General features: G+C 37.8%; 1 protein-coding gene across 1 annotated transcript in view; it reads left to right on the top strand.

Moving 5' to 3' along the window:
- Positions 1-21,551, top strand: part of ITSN2 (intersectin 2) — a 139,573-nt gene that overhangs the window by 15,806 nt on the left and 102,216 nt on the right. The window contains 2 exon segments of the mRNA XM_047747080.1: positions 13,228-13,291; positions 20,986-21,078. Coding sequence (XP_047603036.1) covers positions 13,261-13,291; positions 20,986-21,078 — 124 coding nt within the window. The 5' untranslated portion in view covers positions 13,228-13,260.

Genomic DNA, 21,551 nt, shown 5'->3' with positions numbered 1-21,551 from the left:
ATTGGTGAAGAGAATTTGTAAATTTGTGTTTTTGAAGTATTTGAGGGAAGTGAGACCTTGTTTTGATTAGAGATAGATGTTTTCTGGAAACACTGTTGGTGTTAGTGGGACTAATTCCATTTTAGAATATCTCTATCTTATTGTTTTATGGTAGTTTTTCTCCCTGTCAGAACTTGGAGTTTGCTTTTAAAATCCTCATTCTACATTTATTATTTTATATTTGCTTTCTTAATAGATTAGGATGTTCTACTTAAGAGCATTCTTTTTGCTACACTGATAGCATACTTTCCAGTAATTGAAACATTGACATTAAAAAAAAAAAAACTTAAAGTAGACTGATAGAATAGGAAAATGGATGGTTGCTTTTGTTCCCATTGGCTAGTGCTTTCATTTTCTTTACTCTGTTGTTCTATATGTGTTTGGATTGCGTTTAGAAACTACCAGTCACAGGGGTGCCTGGGTGGCTCAGTGGGTTAAAGCCTCTGCCTTCAGCTCAGGTCATGATCCCAGGGTCCTGGGATCGAGCCCTGCATCGGGGTGTCTGCTCAGCAGGGAGCCTGCTTCCCTCTCTCTCTCTCTGCCTGCCTCTCTGCCTACTTGTGATCTCTCTCTGTCAAATAAATAAATAAAATCTTTAAAAAAAAAAAAAAAAGAAACTACCAGTCACAGATGGAAGCCATTCCTACTCAGGACCTTCTGGGTGTGGCATTGGTTTTGGATTCCAGGCTCTTTAGGCCTCTGCAGTAGGGTATGTGTGGAGGAGTATACTTTTCCATTGTAGTTTTTAGCACTGTAGCATGGCAGGGTTTGAGAGATTGGTAATTTTAGTTAAATATTTTTGGTTAAACAGACTTGTTAATATTGTTTATAATACACTAAGATATAAACAAGAGCAATGCTCTGGGTCATATTTGCTATTGTGCTGAAAGATCGTATAGTAGAATACAAAAATATATTTGGTCTTTGTCCCTGGTGCCTGGCACAGATCTCCCTAAACCTTTGAATTTCCTGAGTGATAGGAGTGTCTTTTATTCATAATAAGCCCCTTCCCATCACACCTAAGGTATGCTAATAAGACTTAGAGTGGTACCCCTAGATAGCCTAAGGATGAGGATACTTTCCACCCCACCCACTGACTTCCAGGAAGAGGAGGTGGGCGCTAGAGATTGAGCTCTATAAAAGCTCTAGGACAGTGAGATTCAGCAAGCTTCCAGGTTGGTGAATGCATTGAGGTGCTGGGAGGGTGACATTCCTGGAGAAGGCATGGAAGCTCCATGTCCTGCCCCCCATACCTTGCCCAGTGTGTCTCTTCCATTTGGCTATCCCTGAATTGTAACCTTTATATTAAAACAGTAAATGTAAATAAATTGCTTTTCTAGGTTCTGCGAGCTTTTCTAGCAAATTATCAAACCCATGGAGGGGATCATGGGAACCTCTGACTAATAGCCATCTGGTTGAGCTAAGTCCTCAACCTGTGGGGACTACATAACTCTAGGTAGTTAGAGTTAGAATTGAATTGTTGGACACCCACTTGATGTCAGGAAAAAAAAAAAATCTCCATAGAAGACATTACTGGTTTTTGAAAGACAGGTAAATTTACCATAGACTTCTCTTCTTTGAATTACTGAAAATTGTCTATTTTTAATTGCTTGACATTTGGTATGTGCGGTTCATATGAGATTTTAAAAAATAGCAACAAAACTTGGAAAATAAAAAAAAATTCAGTCACAGCCTTTCAACGACCTAAGTCAGCTATTTTAGCATATTAATTTTTTAAATGTTTGTTTATTTTAGAGAGAGAACCTGAGCAGGAGGGGCAGAGTGAGGGGGAGAGAGAGAAAGAATCTCAGGCAGACTCTGAGGTGAGTGCAGAGCTGGATGCAGGGCTCGATCCCATGACTCTGAGATCACGACCTGAGCCAAAACCAAGACTGTCCCACTCATGCACCCCAGCATATTAATGCCTTTTAATTAGAGTATCTATCTGTTTATATACATACACACATACATATATAATTTTTACATAATTGCAATCAGTATGGATTTTTGTCTACTTATTACATGGAAGGAATTTTTTCTGTGTTACAGTGATTTTCATAAGTATTAATGGCTATGTTATTTTTAAATTTTTTAAAAGATTTTATTTATTTGATAGAGACACAGCAAGAGAGGGAACACAAGCAAGGGGAGAGGGAGAAGGAGGCTTCCCACAGAGCAGGGAGCCCGAGGTAGTGTTCCATCCCAGGACCATGGGATCATGACCTGAGCCGAAGGCAGACGCTTAACGACTGAGCCACCCAGGCACCTTGGCTGTTTATTTTTATCTAGTTGATAGACTATGATTTATTAACCATACTCCTATTTTCAGGTGTATGGGTTGTTTCAAGTTTTTTGCTATTACAAATAAAATTGATAAATATTATTTGGTGAATGCATATTATACATTTAGTCTGTCAGACTCTTATTAGGTGCTTCACAAAGATAAGGTCCTTTCCCTTAAGAGGTTTTCTTCTAATCCTTGACATGCACATTTATAATTTTGAATATTTGTATCCATATTCTAGAATTTTGTATTTTTTAAAAATTTACATTATATTGGGGTGCCTGGGTTGGTCAGTTGTTAAACGTCTGCCTTTGGTTCAGGTCATGATTGTGGGGCTGTGGGATTGAGCCCCATGTCAGGCTCCTTGCTTGGCAAGAGGCCTGCTTCTCCCTCTCTCACTCCCCCTGCTTATGTTCCCTCTCTGGCTGTCTCTCTCTCTGTGTCAAACAAATAAATAAAATCTTTTTTTAAAAATTTACTTTATATCACAAACATTACCTATTATAGCCTTGAAATTATCATTTGTAATAATGTGTGATATTCTGAAGTTTATTTTCTTGTTCCTTTCTCTATTGGATAATTAACCTGATTTGTATACTCAGTAGTCATAAAAGAAAAGATTGACAAATCTTGGTATGAAAATAAAGGAGTTGTTATAGTAAAAAATGCCTTCGAATCAAAAGGCGAGAATCTGGATGAAGAGTTTTATGACACATGTTATGAGTCTGGAAAAGTGAGGGAGAGAGTGTAGCATGGTCGTGGGTCCGGGAGAACAGATGAGCTAGGAAAACATGGACTTGTCAGGCTGGTGGGAGTTAGTGGTAAGGAGTTTAAAGTGATGCCAGTCAACACCTTCATTCATGTGGCCATGAAATAACAGTGGGGTTTTACTAGATGCATAATATACAGGAAGAGGGGAGAGTGAACTTGGGGATGCATACAATGACTTACAATTTGGGTAAGGAGGGTTATTAGGACCTAAGGAAGCTGATGTTAGGGCATAAAGAAGAATGAGAGACAGTGAAAATTTGCCAAGACCAATAGTTTGTTAAGTCCTGGTAGAGTTAAAGAATTTCTGGAGTCTGGGAACTAGGGAGAATGGGCTGTTGATCCAGGCTCTGGTGAAGGGAGAGTGGGAGGCTTGAAGTGGGTTACAGAGGAGTGCAGTCATTATGATAACAAGGCCTAGGGTGTGACCTGGGAGTGCCCAGCTAAGATAAGATGGAGGATAAGACATTTGGAATACAGGGGGTCAAAGACAGGATGTGGGCAGGATCATCTGTGGGGATGACTTGACTTTACCAAGAAGTATTGGAATAATGGTGGAGAGGGGAGGGTGAGGTAGGTGTAAAAGCAGTTAAGGAATTGCCATGGTGATTGTAGGGGACAGCAGTGAGGGAGAGCCAGTGGTCAAGTCAGATGCACTAGTTTTCTTTTTCAACTTTCATTTATGAAAAATGTCAAACATGCAAAAGTTGAAAGCGATCACTTATTTTCTAATTACCTTCATTTACCCATGTACTTTTTAATTTAATGTTTTTATACTTTTGCATGATCTTTAGTTCTTTTTGGAGAAGGCAAGCTATAAATAAGTTCATTTCCAGATTGCTTTCCAGAAGAGTAGTTGTGCCAATTTTCATTTCTGTCAGCCAGGTATTAATATAATACTCATTTTTACAGCTATTGTTATAGTTCCTTGCATTGTTAAGCTCTTCACTACTTCATGTGAATAAACCACCACCGATTTTCCCAGACCACACTCCTCCCTACGCTTTTGCACGTATTACCTAAGCCTAGACTGTTACTCTCCTACATTCATTCATGTAACAAATGTTCCCATGTATAAAGCATAGCTAGTTGAACACAACTGAAATTCACATACCTGGGTGACTCATGGGAACATATTTACATGTGACCTTCTTTTGTTGCTTGAAAAGAAGAGAAACGTGTGCTTAGCCACCTCAGAGCGCAGGAGATCCAAGAGTTTGTTTTCAGCCCTGCCCTTTGGACTGTCTGGGCCAGAAGAAAAGCTGTACTTTCTCAACTCCTTTTCCTTCTGCTTCCAAACTTACATGTGTCTTTATTAATCCTTACTATCTGTTTTGTCCTATATTCCCAGAACCAGAAATGCGTGCCCCATGTTCTAGCTTTATACTCTAGAGCTGTCTTCTTTCTCTGGACTCTAGCTTTCATTATTAATTAACCTCCTTTCCTTCTCCTTTTGGAAATTAAATCTCTCTGTCTTCCTCTAAAAATAGTTTTGTTCTCCCATCTAACAGGAAAGCCTGATAACCTTGCCTCTTTCCTGAAGCCTCCTATCACTCCTAACCCCTCCTACCTTTTCTTCCTCTGTCCTTTAACAACATACTTCTTGAGTCACCTACACTTTACTGCTGGGTCTACTTCAGTTTGACTTACAGCCTGTTCCCTGCACAGATGGCTAAAACTAATGGCTTAGTCTTGACTTCTATGACATTTGACAGTTATGACCATCATCTCCTTGAAATGCTTTTCTTTCCTCTATATTCTGATTTCTCCTTTTTCTCAACCTCTGTTCTGATCATTCTTCTCCTTTTTCCTGTATATGCTTTTTGTGGATAATGTCATTTACTGACCTGTTTACAGCTATTCCCAATCCGTGATAGCTACCAAATCTGGTCTGCAGCCTGGACAGAATCCTTACCATCTCTTAGACATTTTCACCTGGATGTCTTTGTAAGTGCATCAGATTAGGTAAGCTGAAAATTGAACATTTTGTTGCTCACCCCCCAAATCTAATACCGAAATTTCTACTTTCTTAGAGCTTTTGTCTTGGTTAGTATTACCACTACAGTCACCCAAGACAGAAACTTATCTTGATGCTCTTCTTTCATCAGCAGCATTTAGCTGATCAGAAAATGCTGTCCATTCTAGCTCAGAAGTGCTTCTTCTCTATTGTCCAAGTTAAAATTCTCACCATCTGGATGATGTCAGTCACTCATAACTGGTGTCCGTGTCTCAAGATACTCACGTCCAGTTCAGTTCCTATATTGTTTCTCAGAATTCTCTTCCTCTGCCCTTAAAAGATCAGGTTCTTCTCTTGTTTCTTATATATGCTTTCCCTGGATAAAGTCACTCACTGATAGGATGACAACTATTTCCAGTCCCTGATGACTACCAAAACTGGGTGTCTGTCTTGCATAAATACGGTCTCTCCATGACTTGCACAGTGAAATTCAAAATCAATAGCATGACATACTTTGCTGCTTAAATTGTATGATCTTGGCAAGTTACTTAATCTCTCTGGCTTCTCTTTAATTATTTCTAAAATGAAGGGGCTGGAATTCAGTGTGCTGTTTAATTCTTTTTTTTTTTTTTTTTTTTTTTGCTGTTTAATTCTTTAAGAAAAAATCATCAGACAAAATATTACAGAGAAGCCTCAGTATGTAAAACACAAAAACAGAGCTACTGTCATTGAAGTTGGTATCTTTTTCCAGTCCTGCATTCCTCTTCCCTATTCCACATCTATCGTATCGCTTTGAAATTTCTAGAATTGCAAGGAGCCAAGTTTAAAACTATTGTGTCTCTTAAGATGTCTTTTAACAATTAAAATTGAGTTCTTTGAAATCCCATGGCTCTCAAATCACACCATCTTTGAATAGGAAAGTCTCTACTGTGATACTGGCTATGTACTTTCCTTTTAACCAATCTTTCCCTTAGATTCAGGTGCTATTCCTTCCTCCGTATCAGTGCCTGTCCATGCACCTATACCATGTCTTTCACTCTGAGAATGCATGGAACCCACTTACTTTGCCATCATAATCACGTTAGAGCCTTCTTACACAAATATTACCTCCTTTGTGATACGTGCCCTAGTTTAACTCACCTCCTTAGTAGTGGTAGGTCTGTCGTCTGGGTTCTAATAACATTCTTCAAATCTTTTTATTATAGTGACTATTAATGTCTAATAACTAAACAAATGGATGAATGAAAGAAGGGATGGCTAGACAGGGAGCAGGTGTAAAGAACATATTGTACATTGTAAATTTCCTTCTACTGCAGAAACTGTAAAGAAGTAAGTAATTTTGCCTCAGTCATTCTCTCATGGGACCGACCTTGATCTCCTGAGGAATCAGATGAGGAAAGAACATTTTCTCCAACTGATCAGTAAGTTTGGAGAGTTGGTTCTCTGTACATAGTACGTGAAGTGGAGGAGGCACTGGAGAAAGTTTTATAAGATAGGCCTTCAGGAACTTGATTATCTTGCTTTTGAATGTCAGACCTTCAGTCAGATTTATTTAAGCTCAACGATGTTTAATGAACATGATAAGTATAATGGAAAAACCCAAGTCTTTCTATCCCAATGTAAAAGCTTCAGAAATCAACAGGCCATAAAACTTAAAAATTGTGGATCGACCACGTTGCAAAGGATGATTTGGTCCAAAATCCAGAGCCTGGTGCCTGCGGGGTTTCAAGGAAGTTGTTTAGAGTTTCTTTTCTGTATATTCGGTTCCGCGGTGCCTTGCTCCATGCTTCCCTTGCTTCGTTTTTGTTTGTCTTACCCATACCACTCATTTACCCAATTCATTTGTTCAGCAAATCTTTATTGAACATTGTCTTTGGGAGGTCTGGTTTAGGCACCAAGCCTAAAAAAAAAGTCTTTGCCCAGAACAAGTGAAACGTGCAGTTGAAATACAGTATGATAAATGAAGTTACAGTGGGATGAACAAATGCAGTGGACAACGTAGGAGATTGTAACTAACTGGGAGGACACAAGTCTCTCAGATAGGGGGTTTCCATTGAGTTGAGAGTTGAAGAATGAGGAAAAAAGTGTGAATGTGATGGGGAACAGCTCTTTACAAAGAAATAGGGGAGTGAAAAAAGCATCACTGTTTAAAGAAAGAAAAAGCTGAATCAAGGGAACATGTCTAGAGATGAATGTGGTAAAGTAGATTGAGGTGAGGTTCTGAATTATGTTTCATACTCAACCGTGTTTCATACTAACAAGTTTGGGCTTGAACTTGTAATTGTGAAATAAGGTGTTTTGGAAGAAAACTAGTAGCTCTGTAGAAGGTCTCAAAGCAATAAGATCATTTTAGAAAGTTCATGCCCTAATTCACTCCATCTCTCAATGATGTGCTTGGGAATCTCTAGATTAGTAAATGACCCAAGTGATACAGTCAGGCAAGTTGGGAAACTCTTATGTCCAGATCATTGGACATAAAAGATGTGGTTTCTAGGATCAGTTTTGCTACTGGCTAGCTGTGTGAATTTGTACAAGTCTCTCAGTCTTCCCATTTTGAAAGTTGAGGGTTTTGAACTAAGTAAGTACTGTGATTGTTTCCTTCTCAAACTGTTCTTCTAGACAGACAAAAAATTTTGTCTTTTCTACTAATAAAGCATTTCTACTTTTCTTTGCCTTAGTATGAATGTAGTTGCCAAATTCTAAAGTGGTATTTGCTTTATATTAATTTGCAACATTCTTCTTTGCCTTAGGACTGCTATCTACCACATGAGTTTTCTTGGTGTCTCAGAAGGTAACAGTGCCAGTTCTCCACTAATTTATAATGTTCAAGGAAAGCTCCATGTGAATATTCTCTTTTCCACATGAATATTTTAAAGCCATAGGTAATTAACACAGTGTTCTAATTGCATGATAACTGCAAACTGCCAAGAGTGCCCAAGATCATGTTACCCCTTCTAAGGAATGGAGGCAGGTGTTTGCTGGATGCTGACTCCGATCACACACATCTGAAATAGGCGTCAGGCGCGTCACTGGGGAGATGCTGATCACCCTTTTCTTCCTCTGAGAGGGTTATACCAAGAGGAAAGAAATAATTAGCTGTCCCCTAATTTATGTACATGGGAGACCTATGTGTTTTAAGACATTTCTGGCTTGTTTTTCTTCTCCCCTACAAATATACCACCATTAAGTTGAGCTGCTACTCTCAGGAAGCTGTGCCCTATTCATCATTAATTATTATCCCAATTTAAGAGAAGAAGAGGCATATAAAGCCCATGGGAAGGGAAGTTTGTGGCCTTTAAAATGAGACAGGTTTGGGATTGCATCCTGGCTTCATCACTCGGTGAATATTGGCAAATAACTTAGCCTTTCTGCTTCTTCATCTGTGAAATGAATATAGTATCCTCTGCCTTGCAGGGATAATTGTGAACGTTATTAGTGTTATCAAAGGTGTTTAGCAGTATCTGGCACCTGGAAGCCTGTTTTACAAGCTCCTCTGTTTCTCCTCTGAAGCTCCTTGTACGCAACCTAGAATATATTAGATTCTCAGTATTGAGCACAACACATAGTAATACATAGTAGATGATTAATAGAAGTGTATTGCATTAATAGTAAGCACTTATTAAATGGTAGCTAGTATGATTACATAAAGTAAAAAAATTGATTGGGGCGCCTGGGTGGCTAAGTGGGTTAAAGCCTCTGCCTTTGGCTCAGGTCATGATCCCCGGGTCCTGGGATGGAGCCCCACATCAGGTTCTCTGCTCAGCTCAGCGGGGAGCCTGCTTCTCGCCACCCACCCACCCCCGCCTGCCTCTCTGCTTACTTGTGATCTCCGTCTGTCAAATAAATAAATAAACTATTTTTAAAAAGTTAAAAAATTGATTTAAGTGTAAAATGTCTAATTTTTCAAAATTTCAATTGTTCTTTGTACAAGTACTATTCTGCAAGTAGATTAGTAGAATTGTTAAGCATGAGGTAATTATTTGACAACAGGGCAGAGAGAATTGATATAACAGATATGAAATAGTAAAAGCTTGTTGGTTCCAACAAACTGCACTACCATAGTCAGATGTTACCATAGTCAATCAGATGTTACATGTATACATCTATGTAATGATACCTGCATGCATGGCTGGCTAAATCCCATGTACCATGGGCTAAATCCCAGGTAAAGAAAGTTCTGTAATACTGGTACCTTCAGCTTTACTTGCCCTCCCTTCCCATTATATTATTTGATCCATTCTTTGGTTTTATTTCAGAATCATACCTGTGATTACTGAGTATCTATTATGTGGCATTCTGTTGTATTCATAGGGTATGTGATGATTAACTATAAGTTCTAGATAGATAATCTTTAAATTTTAGACCTAGACCTAACTGATTAAGGCTTTGTGACTGTGGGATCCTATTCTTTGTCCTTTTCAAGTGCATGCTTTCTCTTCAAACTGTCCCTGGTAATTCTCATGCTTTTATGCAGTTATACAGTGTGTTTCATGTAACATTTTTGGAGGATTTTTCTTCTACATTTTGAAACTATCTCGTCTCAGAGACCTAATAAAATAGGTCTTGCTACTTGCTACTGCGTATCTGTAAGTAAACAGTTTCTTTGCAGGCATGTTAACTTATTTTGGTTTAACATTACTGATAACAATTTAAAATTGGGGAAATTAAAGTGTCAGACTTTTTTGTAGAATTTCTGTATTGGGGAATTATCAGTCATATCAATATTTATGAGACTTCCTCTGTGTTCACTTTTTTTTTTTTAAAGATTTTATTTTATTTATTTGACAGAGATCACAAGTAGGCAGAGAGGCAGGCAGAGAGAGAGGGAAGCAGGCTCCTCGCAGAGCAGAGAGCCCGATGCGGGGCTCGATCCCAGGACCCTGAGATCATGACCTGAGCCGAAGGCAGAGGCTTTAACCCACTGAGCCACCCAGGCGCCCCTCTCTGTGTTCACTTTTTCTTAAAACTGGTGACAACACAATTTACCCAGTCTCACAAACAAATTCTGGGAGTCATCACTTTGATTCCTTTTACTTCATAATCCCTCATATCTAAAGAGTTTCTGGGTTCTACCTGTTTTAAACCCTTCCTTATTATTCCAGTTCACCCCCTCTGCTCTGTTCCGTCTGCCACTATTTTAGATCAGGTGTCAGTTATTGTTCTCATCTCTTCCCTAACTGATCTCCCTGGTATAGCTGTGGTCTTTTCTTCACCATTGATTGTCTTAAGTGAAATCTATGTCCCTCTCCTTTGAACATTTTAAAACTCCCTGTGAGCAGGGCGCGGGGGGTGGGGGGGGCTCAGAGAACAAACTGAAGGCTTCCAGAGGGAGATGGCGGGGGAATGGGTGAACTACGTGAAGTAATTAGGGGTATACTTACGATGAATCACCATATCGTACACCTGAAGCTAGTATAACATAGTGTTAACTATACTGAAATTAAAAAAAAATTTTTTTAAAAGCTTTATTGCAATGGAACTTTTTTAATCCTGTTACCACACTTAGACTTCACCTGTCACTATACTCTTCCTAGATAGGAGGAAATTCCACTTACGTACAAGTTAGTTTTTCCTTTCTTCCTTTTTCAAAAGGTAATGTGAGGTGTAGGTATTGGACTTGTTTACTACACAGAGAATAATATCTAAACATGGTGGGGTAGTCAAGAACTCACTTTACATGGGGTAAGAACACTGGATTTGAACCTGTGGCTCACAAGGAGGGTTTGGGTTTGTTGGTTGTTGTTGTTGGTTTTTTTTTAAGATTTATTTATTTATTTGATACATAGAGCACAAGTAGGTAGAGCTGGAGGCAGAGGAAGAGGAGAAGCAGACTCCCTGCTGAGCAGGGAGCCCTGTATGGGGCTCAGTCATGGGACCCTGAGATTATGACCTGAGCTGAAAGCAGACGCTTAACCCACTGAGCCAGCCAGGCACCACAGGCTTCGTTCTTTATGGCTGAGTAGTATTCCATTCTGTATACCACATTTTCTTTATCCATTATCTGTCAGTGGACAGTCAGCTGCTTCCGCAACTTGGCTATTGTAAATAATGCTGCAATAAACATAGGGGTGCGTCTGTCTTTTCAAATTAGTGTTTTCATCTTTTGGTAAATACACAGTACCAGAATTACTGGATCATATGGTCATTCTGCTTTTAATATTTTGAGGAACCTCCATATTGTTTTCCACAGTGGCTACACCAGTTCCATTCCTACCAGTAGTGCACGAGGGTTCCTTTTTCTCCACATCCTCACCCATACTGGATATTTCCTGTATTTTGATTTTAGCTGCTCTGACAGGCATGAGGTAATATCTCATTGTGATTTTGATTTGCATTTCCCTGATGATTAGTGTTGTTGGGCATCTTTTCATCTGTCTGTTGACCATCTGTATGCCTTTATTTATTTATTCATTTTTGAGAAATGTCTGTCTTTTTTAAATGGATTATGTGTTTTTGGGGCATTGAGTTTTATATGTTCTTTATATATTTTGGATACCAACCCTCTATCATATATGTCATTCACAAATATCTTCTCCCATTCAATAGGTTGTTTTTTAGTTTTGTTGATGGTTTTCTTTGCTGTGCAAAGAAGCTGCACTAAAGCTTATTAACACCTAAAGAAAGAGTATACACTTTAAGAGGGGGGGATGGTGTATGGTGGTAGCATACAGAAAAGCTAGGAGTCACAAGAGTAAAGTTGGCAGTGTCATTCAAAGCATTATTGGAGGTTTAACTGTCCGTCCCTATTGTGCAGTCCTTGGCTTATTCTTGTTGTGTAGTGAAATGTATCTGACTGTCAGTGCATGATGTCATTAAGCATTCTAATCACTGGTAACTCCCTTCCCTCACTACACAGTGATCTGGTGGAAATTTAGTAGATGTTGTAATTTGCTTGATAGGAAGAAAAGGGACTGTTTTCTTGGCTATTAAATTTCTCTTTGTAAATCAGTAAATTGGATGTATATACCAGTCTTTTGTTGGTGTGACTAACTTTTGGAGGTTCTTTTTGAGCACACCAAACTCACTACGGTCTGGTGCCTTGTAGCACTTCCGGCAGCTCCTCTGGAGCTCCTCTAGTGACACCATCCGCCGCGACGTGTAACTCTTTATGCCTTCTTTGTTCACGTGGCTTGTGCAAACATTTTTCCTTGGGCTTCTAAAGGTGTTAATATTTAAATGATTTGGGCAAATAGATGAGCTACTGAATGGTCTTTTTAATATAGTGATTTCCCCCTGCAGTTTATAAGCCATGGTTTTAATTACTAAGTACATTATTATAAATTTCCCAGGTCTTCACTCTCCCTAACTGATCTTACCCTCAAGATTCGTGGAATGAATTTTGAATTTATTCATAGTAAAATAATGAATTCAGGGTTCAAGATTATATTGCACTCCTCCTCCCTGGTTGTTTGCAAAATAGCAGCTATTTATCAAACACTCACTGTGTGTCATGCAGTGTACTGGAATATATCTAATACTTAAAAAAAAAATACTCGTGCAGAGTATTTTTACAGATGAGGAATCTGAGACTCGAAAAGATTAAATAACTCTCCCGCCATCACAGCTCGGAAAATAGCAGAGTTGGGATTTAAATCACAGCTGTTAATTTCCAAAGTCGCTTCTGTTCCTAGTACAGGGTACTTGCCCAGCACAGTTAGTTGTTTAAATAAACATATATATTATAATAATTCTGGGAAATTTTTATAAACCTGTAGAACCCTGTGCCACGTTTATTTTGGGTATTTTTCTCATTTGGGGATTTTTTTTAAAGAAAAGAACGTTACGGATTTCCATGTTATTATACACTTAATTTATACAGTTGATTTCTCTGAAATAGCATCTTGCCTAGCTATAACAACCTTCCTCTCTCCCAAGTTGATGTCTACAAAGCTGATTCATGCCAAGGGTTTCTTTATTCAGTATTTGCTATGAAATATGGGACTGTTTTTTCTTATAAATGTTTCTGTTTTAAAGGCAGCATCATTACCCAACAAAGTCTCCTACCCTCCTTCCCTAAATGTAAATCCTGCCCCTTCAGCAGCAGCAGCAGCAGCTCTGCATTGTTTCCTCTTGGAAGTGTGAGCTCAAGGGGACAGACATTCCCACTGCTAAGCTGGTGCACTAAAGCTGTGATCTGCCCTTGTTGTATTATTAATGGCACAATGTTTTTATGTTGCAGATGGCTGAGAGCTAGCAAGGAAAATTCAGGACCATGATGGCTCAGTTTCCCACAGCTATGAATGGTAAGCTGCTTTGTGCTTGTGCAAAGATAAAGAGGTTATGCCGGGTGGGGGGGTTGTAAAGGTGGTAAAATATTCGTCTTGATATTTTTCCTTGAGCTAATAAATGCAAAACTTAAAATATTCTTACTGAAAACGTTTTGATAGTTTACTTTAGAACGCTGCATATATCTTCTATTAGAATATTATGCAGTAAATCCTGTGGCTCAATGTAAGCACGTTCTGCTGTATCATCTGGAATGTGTGCTTGCCTTTCAGCAGTTAAGAATAACCTAAAGGTATATTGTGTTTGATGCATAAAATGGGAGGACAAAAAGCAGAGTGCTGTAAGTGAAGACTATTGAAGGTATTTCAGTAGTTTAGGATGATTGTAAACTGACTAAGCTAATAAAGATTCATTTAGTAATATGCACATAAAATTAAGTATTCCTTTTTAAAGGCTTGTGTATGCTTACACACACAATTGTTTACTATGAAACATTTTTAAAGAAAATGTTTAGATAACTCAGTAACAAAAAGTTTTTAAAGTTTCTTTTCTGATTCTAGTTTTAATTCTTTTCCCAAATACAAATTAACCACCCTTAATAAGTATTAAGGTAGTGTGTATGTCACTTAGAATTAATGCATTATATTTTTAAGAGAGAAAATGCATTATATTTTTAAATTGCTAAAGAAATCTAAGATGTGAACTTCTTAAATTTGTGGTAAATTTCATTAGCCAATTATAAAGGAATAGAGAGTCTTGTCAATAACTCTTTAACATTTAAATCGAAAGCAGTGATATTAAAGAACACTAGGAGAAGAAAAAGAAGGAAGCATCATGAATAATTCTACCGCTTTCAAACAATGATTCTGTTTTAATGCTCCCATCTTATATTTGATCAGTTGCATCCTTTTTAAAAACACGTTTTCAGTCATAGGGCCAAATTAAGCACATTATTAACAAAAAAATACATGTTGTATATCTAAAATTTTAAGATTCAGGATTGACCTTGTGAGATTTAGGAAAGTTTCAGAAAATTGAATTATTTGTTTAATCGGTAAAACTAAATTCTGTGTGGTAGAATTCTATGTCATGTAAGGATGGGCTTGAGATAAGAGTTTTGTTTTGCTCTTTGCCTTTTCAGAACTCTTATTTAAAGATCAGTGTGAGCCTTGCTGGAAATGCTGTGGGGTTATGAAGATTATTTGATGCCACAGGCAGTTTTTAAAAATTGAATAATGGCTTTTTTCTTCATAATGAGTGATAAACATAAGTTTAGAGTCAGGGTAATAATTGTAGTACTAATATGCTCTACCCAAACTTAGGATTTCTACACACCACACATAGGAGTTTGCATTAAACACATAGTTTAGTTTCAAACTTCAATCAAAATGTTAAGGTTTACAAACAAAATGGACATAAAAGAAAGCAGTGTAGGTAGGCCTAGTCTTTCATCATTCTGTTTCTTCCCTTCCCTTAACATTTGTGTATCTACTTTGTAGCTCATTGCATTATATATGAAAGAATAATATTGACAAAATGTTGGATAATTACTTTAGGAGTGACGTTTAGGAATCAAGGTAGTTAAAAAAGGATTAGAGGTAGTAATTTTTTTTTTTTAAATTCTGAAGAATTGATAGCAAATGTAGACTTTGTACCCTCCTTAGTTTATAATACAGCTGAAGATTGAAGATGATCTTGCTCATATCTAATTCAAGCCGAATTCAGAGTTTAAGATCTTACTAGAAGAGGCATTCACATATAGCACAAAACTTTCAAAAGCAGTGTTTGCTCTTCTAGTAAATGCTCAATTATAGATGGTGTTAAATCTTTTCGATGCCCAGTACTGTTGGAACCTGTCTTTAAGTGCCCTAGACCAAGCTGTGTGTCTAAACGCTTCAAATGTATTTCTCACATTTTGCCATGTCTATTTCATCAGTCCAAGACTAACTACAGATTTAGACTTCTTTGGTTCTCACAAAGATGTGCTGCCTTATATAGTAGCCATTAGCTACATGTGACGATTTCAACTTAACTTTAAATTAATAAAAATTCAGTAAATTCAGTCGCTCAGTCATATATCCACATTTCAAGCTCTCAAAGCCACATGTGGCCAGTGGCCATTGTATTGGACAATGCAGATACAGAACATTTACATCATCTCAGAAAGTTCTATTGAGTAGATATTCTTTTCTTAGTCTCTTTGATGCTTCACTTCCCATCTCCTCAACAGAGCAAAAAAGATCAGTGCGTCATATTTTTACCACTCGTGACTCTAATTCTGGTGTCTTCTGCACCAGCAGAATCATCCTTGCCAGAGTCTTCTTTGATCATGGTAGGTTTGCTTTCTGCTTTTCAAAAATGTAATAAAACTGTAAACACAGAGAGCCTGATATTTGAGTCATCAGGTGATAAGCAAGAGGCTACTTCAAATTCATGTTACTGCCTATTGATTATAGTGTACTGTAGCTTGTTCCAGCCTTAAAATTGGGGGGTGGGGGTACTGAAGACTGGTTAAATGAGTAAGAAGTTCTGAAGCCCCTGACAGTGGCAATATTCAAAATATGGAAGAGGGAAGGAGGATGGGGAGGGAGAGAATGGCTAATGGCTTTAGGAGGAAAAAGTGCCATTTTAGAGTTCTATTTTTCAGAATTTTAGAGTTCATTGGTCTTTTCATTTGTGTAATTAGGAAATTGTTAAACATTGGATCTGCAGAATTAGAGGTGGTACTGCACTGCATTTATAACAGCCTAAGCATGCATTATTCATATCATAGTTAAGGCTTTAGTTCTATCTAGACCAGTATTCTAGTTGTGTTTTAGAGATTTAAGTTTGTACTGGGTTGACATACATCATTTGACTGTTATTTTGAACTGGATCCAGAAATAGTCTTCAGTTAATTTTGCAGCATACAAGCAGGATTGAGCATGTTTGAATTGTGTACCTTCAGAACTGTGTGTTAGGATACTGCTATGCTACAACTCAGCTGTGTTGACTTAACCTTATGGAACTTGTGTGTGTGTACCCATATGTGCATATACATATGTGTATGTATGTTTGTCTATGTATGTGAAACAGGGATGACACTATCTACTGCATGGGATTTAGCATATAGTGGATACTCTATAAATGTCTATTTTTCCTTCAACGTAGACCATAAGAACATTTTTGACAGAGCCAGTAGGTGAGAAGATGAGAATAAGCAACAGAAATCTTTATGGAAATACCACATTCTCAATTTAGTGATGAGTGGGGGAAGTGGATAGACTTTTAATACATTTCTGAAGTGATCAGACAATGTAAAAAGATGTTGGCTTTTCAAGGAAATATTAAACATCAACCCCAAAACTTAGGTTTTCCTGACTTTCTATAGGCTTACAAATAAATACAGAGAAAAATTGGGAAATCTTTTACTGTTAAGTTCAAAATAATAAACTGTTGACTCTTGGAAAGGTTCTGTTAGTATATATTCTAAGAAAACCGGAATTGGATCAACTTTTTTTTTTTTAAGATTTTATTTATTTATTGTGGGGGTGGGGCAGGAGCTAAGGGGCAGGGGGAAGGGGCAAAGGGAGAGGGAGAGAGAGACTATCTCAAGCAGACTCCACACCCAGCCGGATATAGGGCATGATCTCACAAACATGAGATCTTGACCTGAGCAGAAATCAAGTTGGACACCTAACCAACTGAGACATCCATGTGCCCCAGATCAACTCTTTTAAAATGGTTTTTGAAGTACATATATTTTCTAGTTTTCTTATTTCTGTATAACTTTTCCTTTGTGTAAAATTCCTAGTGCATTAACATCTTATGTTTTAATGTGGTCATTTTTTAAGTGTCCAATTTAAAGATTATTTAAATACTACTTAAAAATTATGCCTTGTCATAATACTTTAGGCATTTTTATTCTATAAGTGACATTAATCATGATAACATTTAATCATGATTGTTGTGTGTGATTCTCTTGGCTAAGAGAGTGTGTGAGTTCCTTTTAAAGCATTCATTTTATTCATCCTTGTATCCCTAGTCGTTATTCACAGTGATGCCCCAAAATGGTTTTTGGCTGAATAGGTATGAAGGTGTCAAAGTTGTTGGAACTAAACGAGAGACCTTATCAGATAGTTGAGTTGGCCACTGCAAAGACAGGTAGCCAAGGAAAAGTGAAGTGTCAGTGGGACATAAAAAAGGGCTGTCCTTCTGATGCCACAGAGCCCTCTGCAGTCTTAGGAAGCAGTTTGCCACTCCCTGGGGAGATGTACACTCCCTCGATGTTTGTTAAAGCAGCTCAAACCTTCCTAACCAGACTCTCCAGACTTAAAATAGTCTTGAGGTTTCTGACTAAACAGCCTTGCTCTCAGTATTTTCTGGCAAGGGTACCTTTACCAGAAGGGGAAGAGCCTGAGAAAGATTTTAATGCTCTGACTTCTCCTTAGTTATATTGTTCCCTGGCATTGGGTTGAGTAAGGAAACTAATTTATTGACAGCCTCCATGTGGCTGGTATGTATTAGCTGCTGTATTTTTTTTTGTTTGTTTTATTTTTAAGTTGGCTTTATTGAAGTATAATTTACCCTTCTTAAGTATATATATAGTTCAGTGGGTTTTAATAAATGCATACAGTCATATAAATCAGGATATGGAACATTTCCATCATATAGAAGTGTCCCTCATCCCCTATACCCTGCCCTTAGCCACTGGCAACCACTGGTCAGATTTCTGTCCCTGCAGTTTTGCTTTTTCCAGAATGTCATATAAGTGAAATACACAATACATGGCTATTTGTGTCTGGCTCCTTTCACTTAACAAAATACTTTCACAGTTCATCTATATAATTGTATTTATCTTTCTTTTTCATTGCTGAGTAGAATTCCATTGTATAAATGTGTACCACAAGTTGTTTATCCATTCATCTGTAGAAAACATCTAGGTTGTTTCCAGGCTTTCGTGTCTAAACCAAATGTCTAAAGCTATATAATCATCAGAGGACAGATTTTTATCTGGAAAAAGTCATTTCTCTTGCATAAATATCCAGGAGTTTTTTTGTTTTTGTTTTAAAGATTTTATTCATTTATTTGACAGAGCGAGTGCAAGCAGGGGGAGTTGGAGAGGGAGAAGCAGGCGCCCTGCTGATCAGGGAGCCCACACAGACCTCCATCCCAGGACCCCCGGGATCATGACCTGAGCTGAAGGCAGACACTTAACCGACTAAGCCACCCAGGCTCCCCTACCCAGGAGCTTATTGCTGGGTTGCGTGGGAAATGGATATTTAACTTCATAAGAAGTTGCTAGACTCTTTTTTGTAAATTGTCTCAGTTTCCTTCCCCACCAGCAGTATGTGAGAATTTGAGTTGCTCAGCATGCTTGCCAGCAGTTTAAAAAAAAAAAATTTTGACATTCTATGGGCATGGAGTGATATGTTACTGTAGTTGTTTTTTGTTTTTGTTTTTTTTTTTAAGATTTTTATTTATTTACTTGACAGGGAGAGAGAGAGATCACAAGTAGGCAGAGAGAGGGGGGAAGCAGGCTCCTTGCTGAGCAGAGAGCCCGATGTGGGACTCGATCCCAGGACCCCGAGATCATGACCCGAGCCGAAGGCAGAGGCTTAACCCACTGAGCTACCCAGGAGCCCATTGTCTTTTTACTTTCTTAACAGTGTCTTTAAGAAAGGAGAAAGTCCAACTTAACAAAAAGTTTTAGTCATTTGTGTCCTAATATCGTTTCCTAATCTAAATTCACAAAGAGTTTTTTGTTTGCTTTCATCACAAAAATTTTCAGTTTGGCTCCTGTGTTTAATTCTATAATCCATTTAGAGTTAACTCTTCATATGTGGTGCAGGATTGAAATGGTTTGATTTGTTGTTACTGTTGTTGTTCATGTGGATGTCCTGTTCTTTCATCCTCTCAGTGAAGGGTTCAGTGAAGGGTTATCCTTTCCCCATTGAATTATCTTGATGTCTTTGTTGAAATCAAGTGACAACATATTTGTGGGTTTATTTGTTTTTAATTATTGTCAGGGCAGATAGTTTAAGATTCTTAATTTTAAGTCTGTGGATTCTGATCCTGTCTTCAACACTTACCTTTGATAAGTGTTGATACCTGGGGCAAATTATCTAATCTCTCCATGCCTCTGTTTCCTCCTCTGTAAAATAGTAATAACAGTAATAGTAACCTCATAGAATTCTTGCGAGACTTTTAGAAACAGTGCACATAAAGCTCTCAGAGAAATACCTAACACATGACAAGTTTCATTAAATGCTAGCTGTTGTTACTTTACCGATCTAATAGATGAAGAATTATATTTAGTGTTATTTTTAGAGTTGATATATTACTTATTACATACAGTCTTTACAACCCTGTAAACTTAGATAATCTTCCTAGTTTTCATTTTTATTTTTTAAAGATTTTATTTATTTATCTGACAGAAAGAGAAACAGTGAGAGGAACACAAGCAGGGGGAGTGGAGGAGGGAGAAGCAGGCTTCCCGCTGAGCAGGGAGCCTATGGGAGGCTCAATCCCAGGACCCTGGGATCATCACCTGAGCTGAAGGCAGATGCCTAACAAGTGAGCCACCCAGGCACCCCAGTCTTCCTCATTTTTAGAGGTGGCAGCTAAGGTACAGAAAACACAAGCATATTAACCATAAATATCGAGAGACAGTGTAGCTCACAGTTCAGGCTACCTGGGTTCCGATATCAGCTCTGCCACTTACTAGTTGTGTGACGTTGAACAAATAACTTTACCGCCGTGGGTTTTGGTTTCCTCACCTGTGTCATGGGGATAATAGTAGTACCTAATGTAGAGGGCAGCGGTGGGAGTAGTGAGGTACTGCATAAAAAGAGTCGGGGCTCAGTGCAAGTGAGCTGCTTCCTTCTCTGTCATCCTGTGTTGTTGTCATTGTTTTTCTGTTGTCATCGGTTTTCCAGATTCCTGTGGTAGTAAAGCAGTCTAGGTCCACACTTCTAGTCACAAGAGTCATGACAGGTTAATTTGTTTACTTTATAATAAACTGATAAACCAAGAGTTTACTATGTGTGTGGTATTTATTTAGAAAGTGTGTAGGTTTAGCTGTTTTAGGAACTTAGTTCTTCAGTACATCTGTTTCTATATTTTTAACTTTAATCTTAAAGCTTGTCTTTAAAAGAGGATGTTTATAGATTCTTTTTAATCCTTTCATTTAGGGCTAAGAAGTATTTGTTAAGTCAGATCCGTCTTAGTGTTTCAAAGTATAGTTGGTACCTACTTTCAATGATAGGCATTTCCTAGAAGCGACTCTGTAGGGCAGATTTTTATACCATAAACAGCAAATTTATATGAATTTATATACCTAAACATATTTGGTTTCTTACTGGTAGAAGTTGAGTAAACTGAAAAGGTAGTCAGAAGTGAAGTATATAGACCGTTATTAGCTATGTTGAATGTGTGGAGAGGATGGGAATACTATCTTATTCATCTTTTTATTTCCAGAATTTAGCTTATTGCCTATTTCTTGTGAATGGTATACAGTTATTGTTCTATAGATGTTAATGGGGTGAATGAGTGAAGAACCTCAGGGCTGTGTCATATATATGGTTGTGATAGAACTTTACCGTTTGTGTCATGCAGGGATAGAGTACTGTCTCTACAGGGACATCTGTGATTCATATTTACATTTTAGAATTATTTGGAGCATTCTCATATATACATACTATAATTTCTTTGTCTTTCACTTCTGGTTTAGGAGGGCCAAACATGTGGGCTATTACCTCTGAGGAACGGACTAAGCATGACAAGCAGTTTGATAACCTCAAACCCTCAGGAGGTTACATAACAGGTTTGTATTTACATTTTATTTGTCAGTTATGTTCCTTTTCATGTATTGTCTTAGAATTAGTTTTAATTTGATTACCATCAATTTTGTATTACTAAGTGATTAAATTCCTATCAGTCAGAATTTATGCATTAAAAAAATTGTGGCTTATTTTACCTGCAACTGTCTTAATTTGTTAAAGTTTTGGATTTGGCTTACGGAAGATCTTTTCGTGATCCTAAAGGATATCCAAGAATTTCAGTTTCCCACTTTAACATTGTTTCTAGAACGTTTTCAGTTTCTTTCTTAAGGTAATTGAGACTTTTTTCCCAACCAAATTTACTAATATGCTCCGAATCCATTGTGCCAGTTCCCTGTATGATGGTCGGTATTACTAGGTCTAGAAGAAGTATGTATCAGACCCATTTCCTCGAAAATAATCTAGAAGTTTTTTCCTACAATCTGTTTTTATAATGCTAGTCCTCCGTTTTTGAGAG

Source organism: Lutra lutra, chromosome 9 (assembly GCF_902655055.1).
Source record: "Lutra lutra chromosome 9, mLutLut1.2, whole genome shotgun sequence".
NCBI classification, from domain to species: domain Eukaryota; kingdom Metazoa; phylum Chordata; class Mammalia; order Carnivora; family Mustelidae; genus Lutra; species Lutra lutra.
This window is presented reverse-complemented; position numbering and strand designations above follow the sequence as displayed.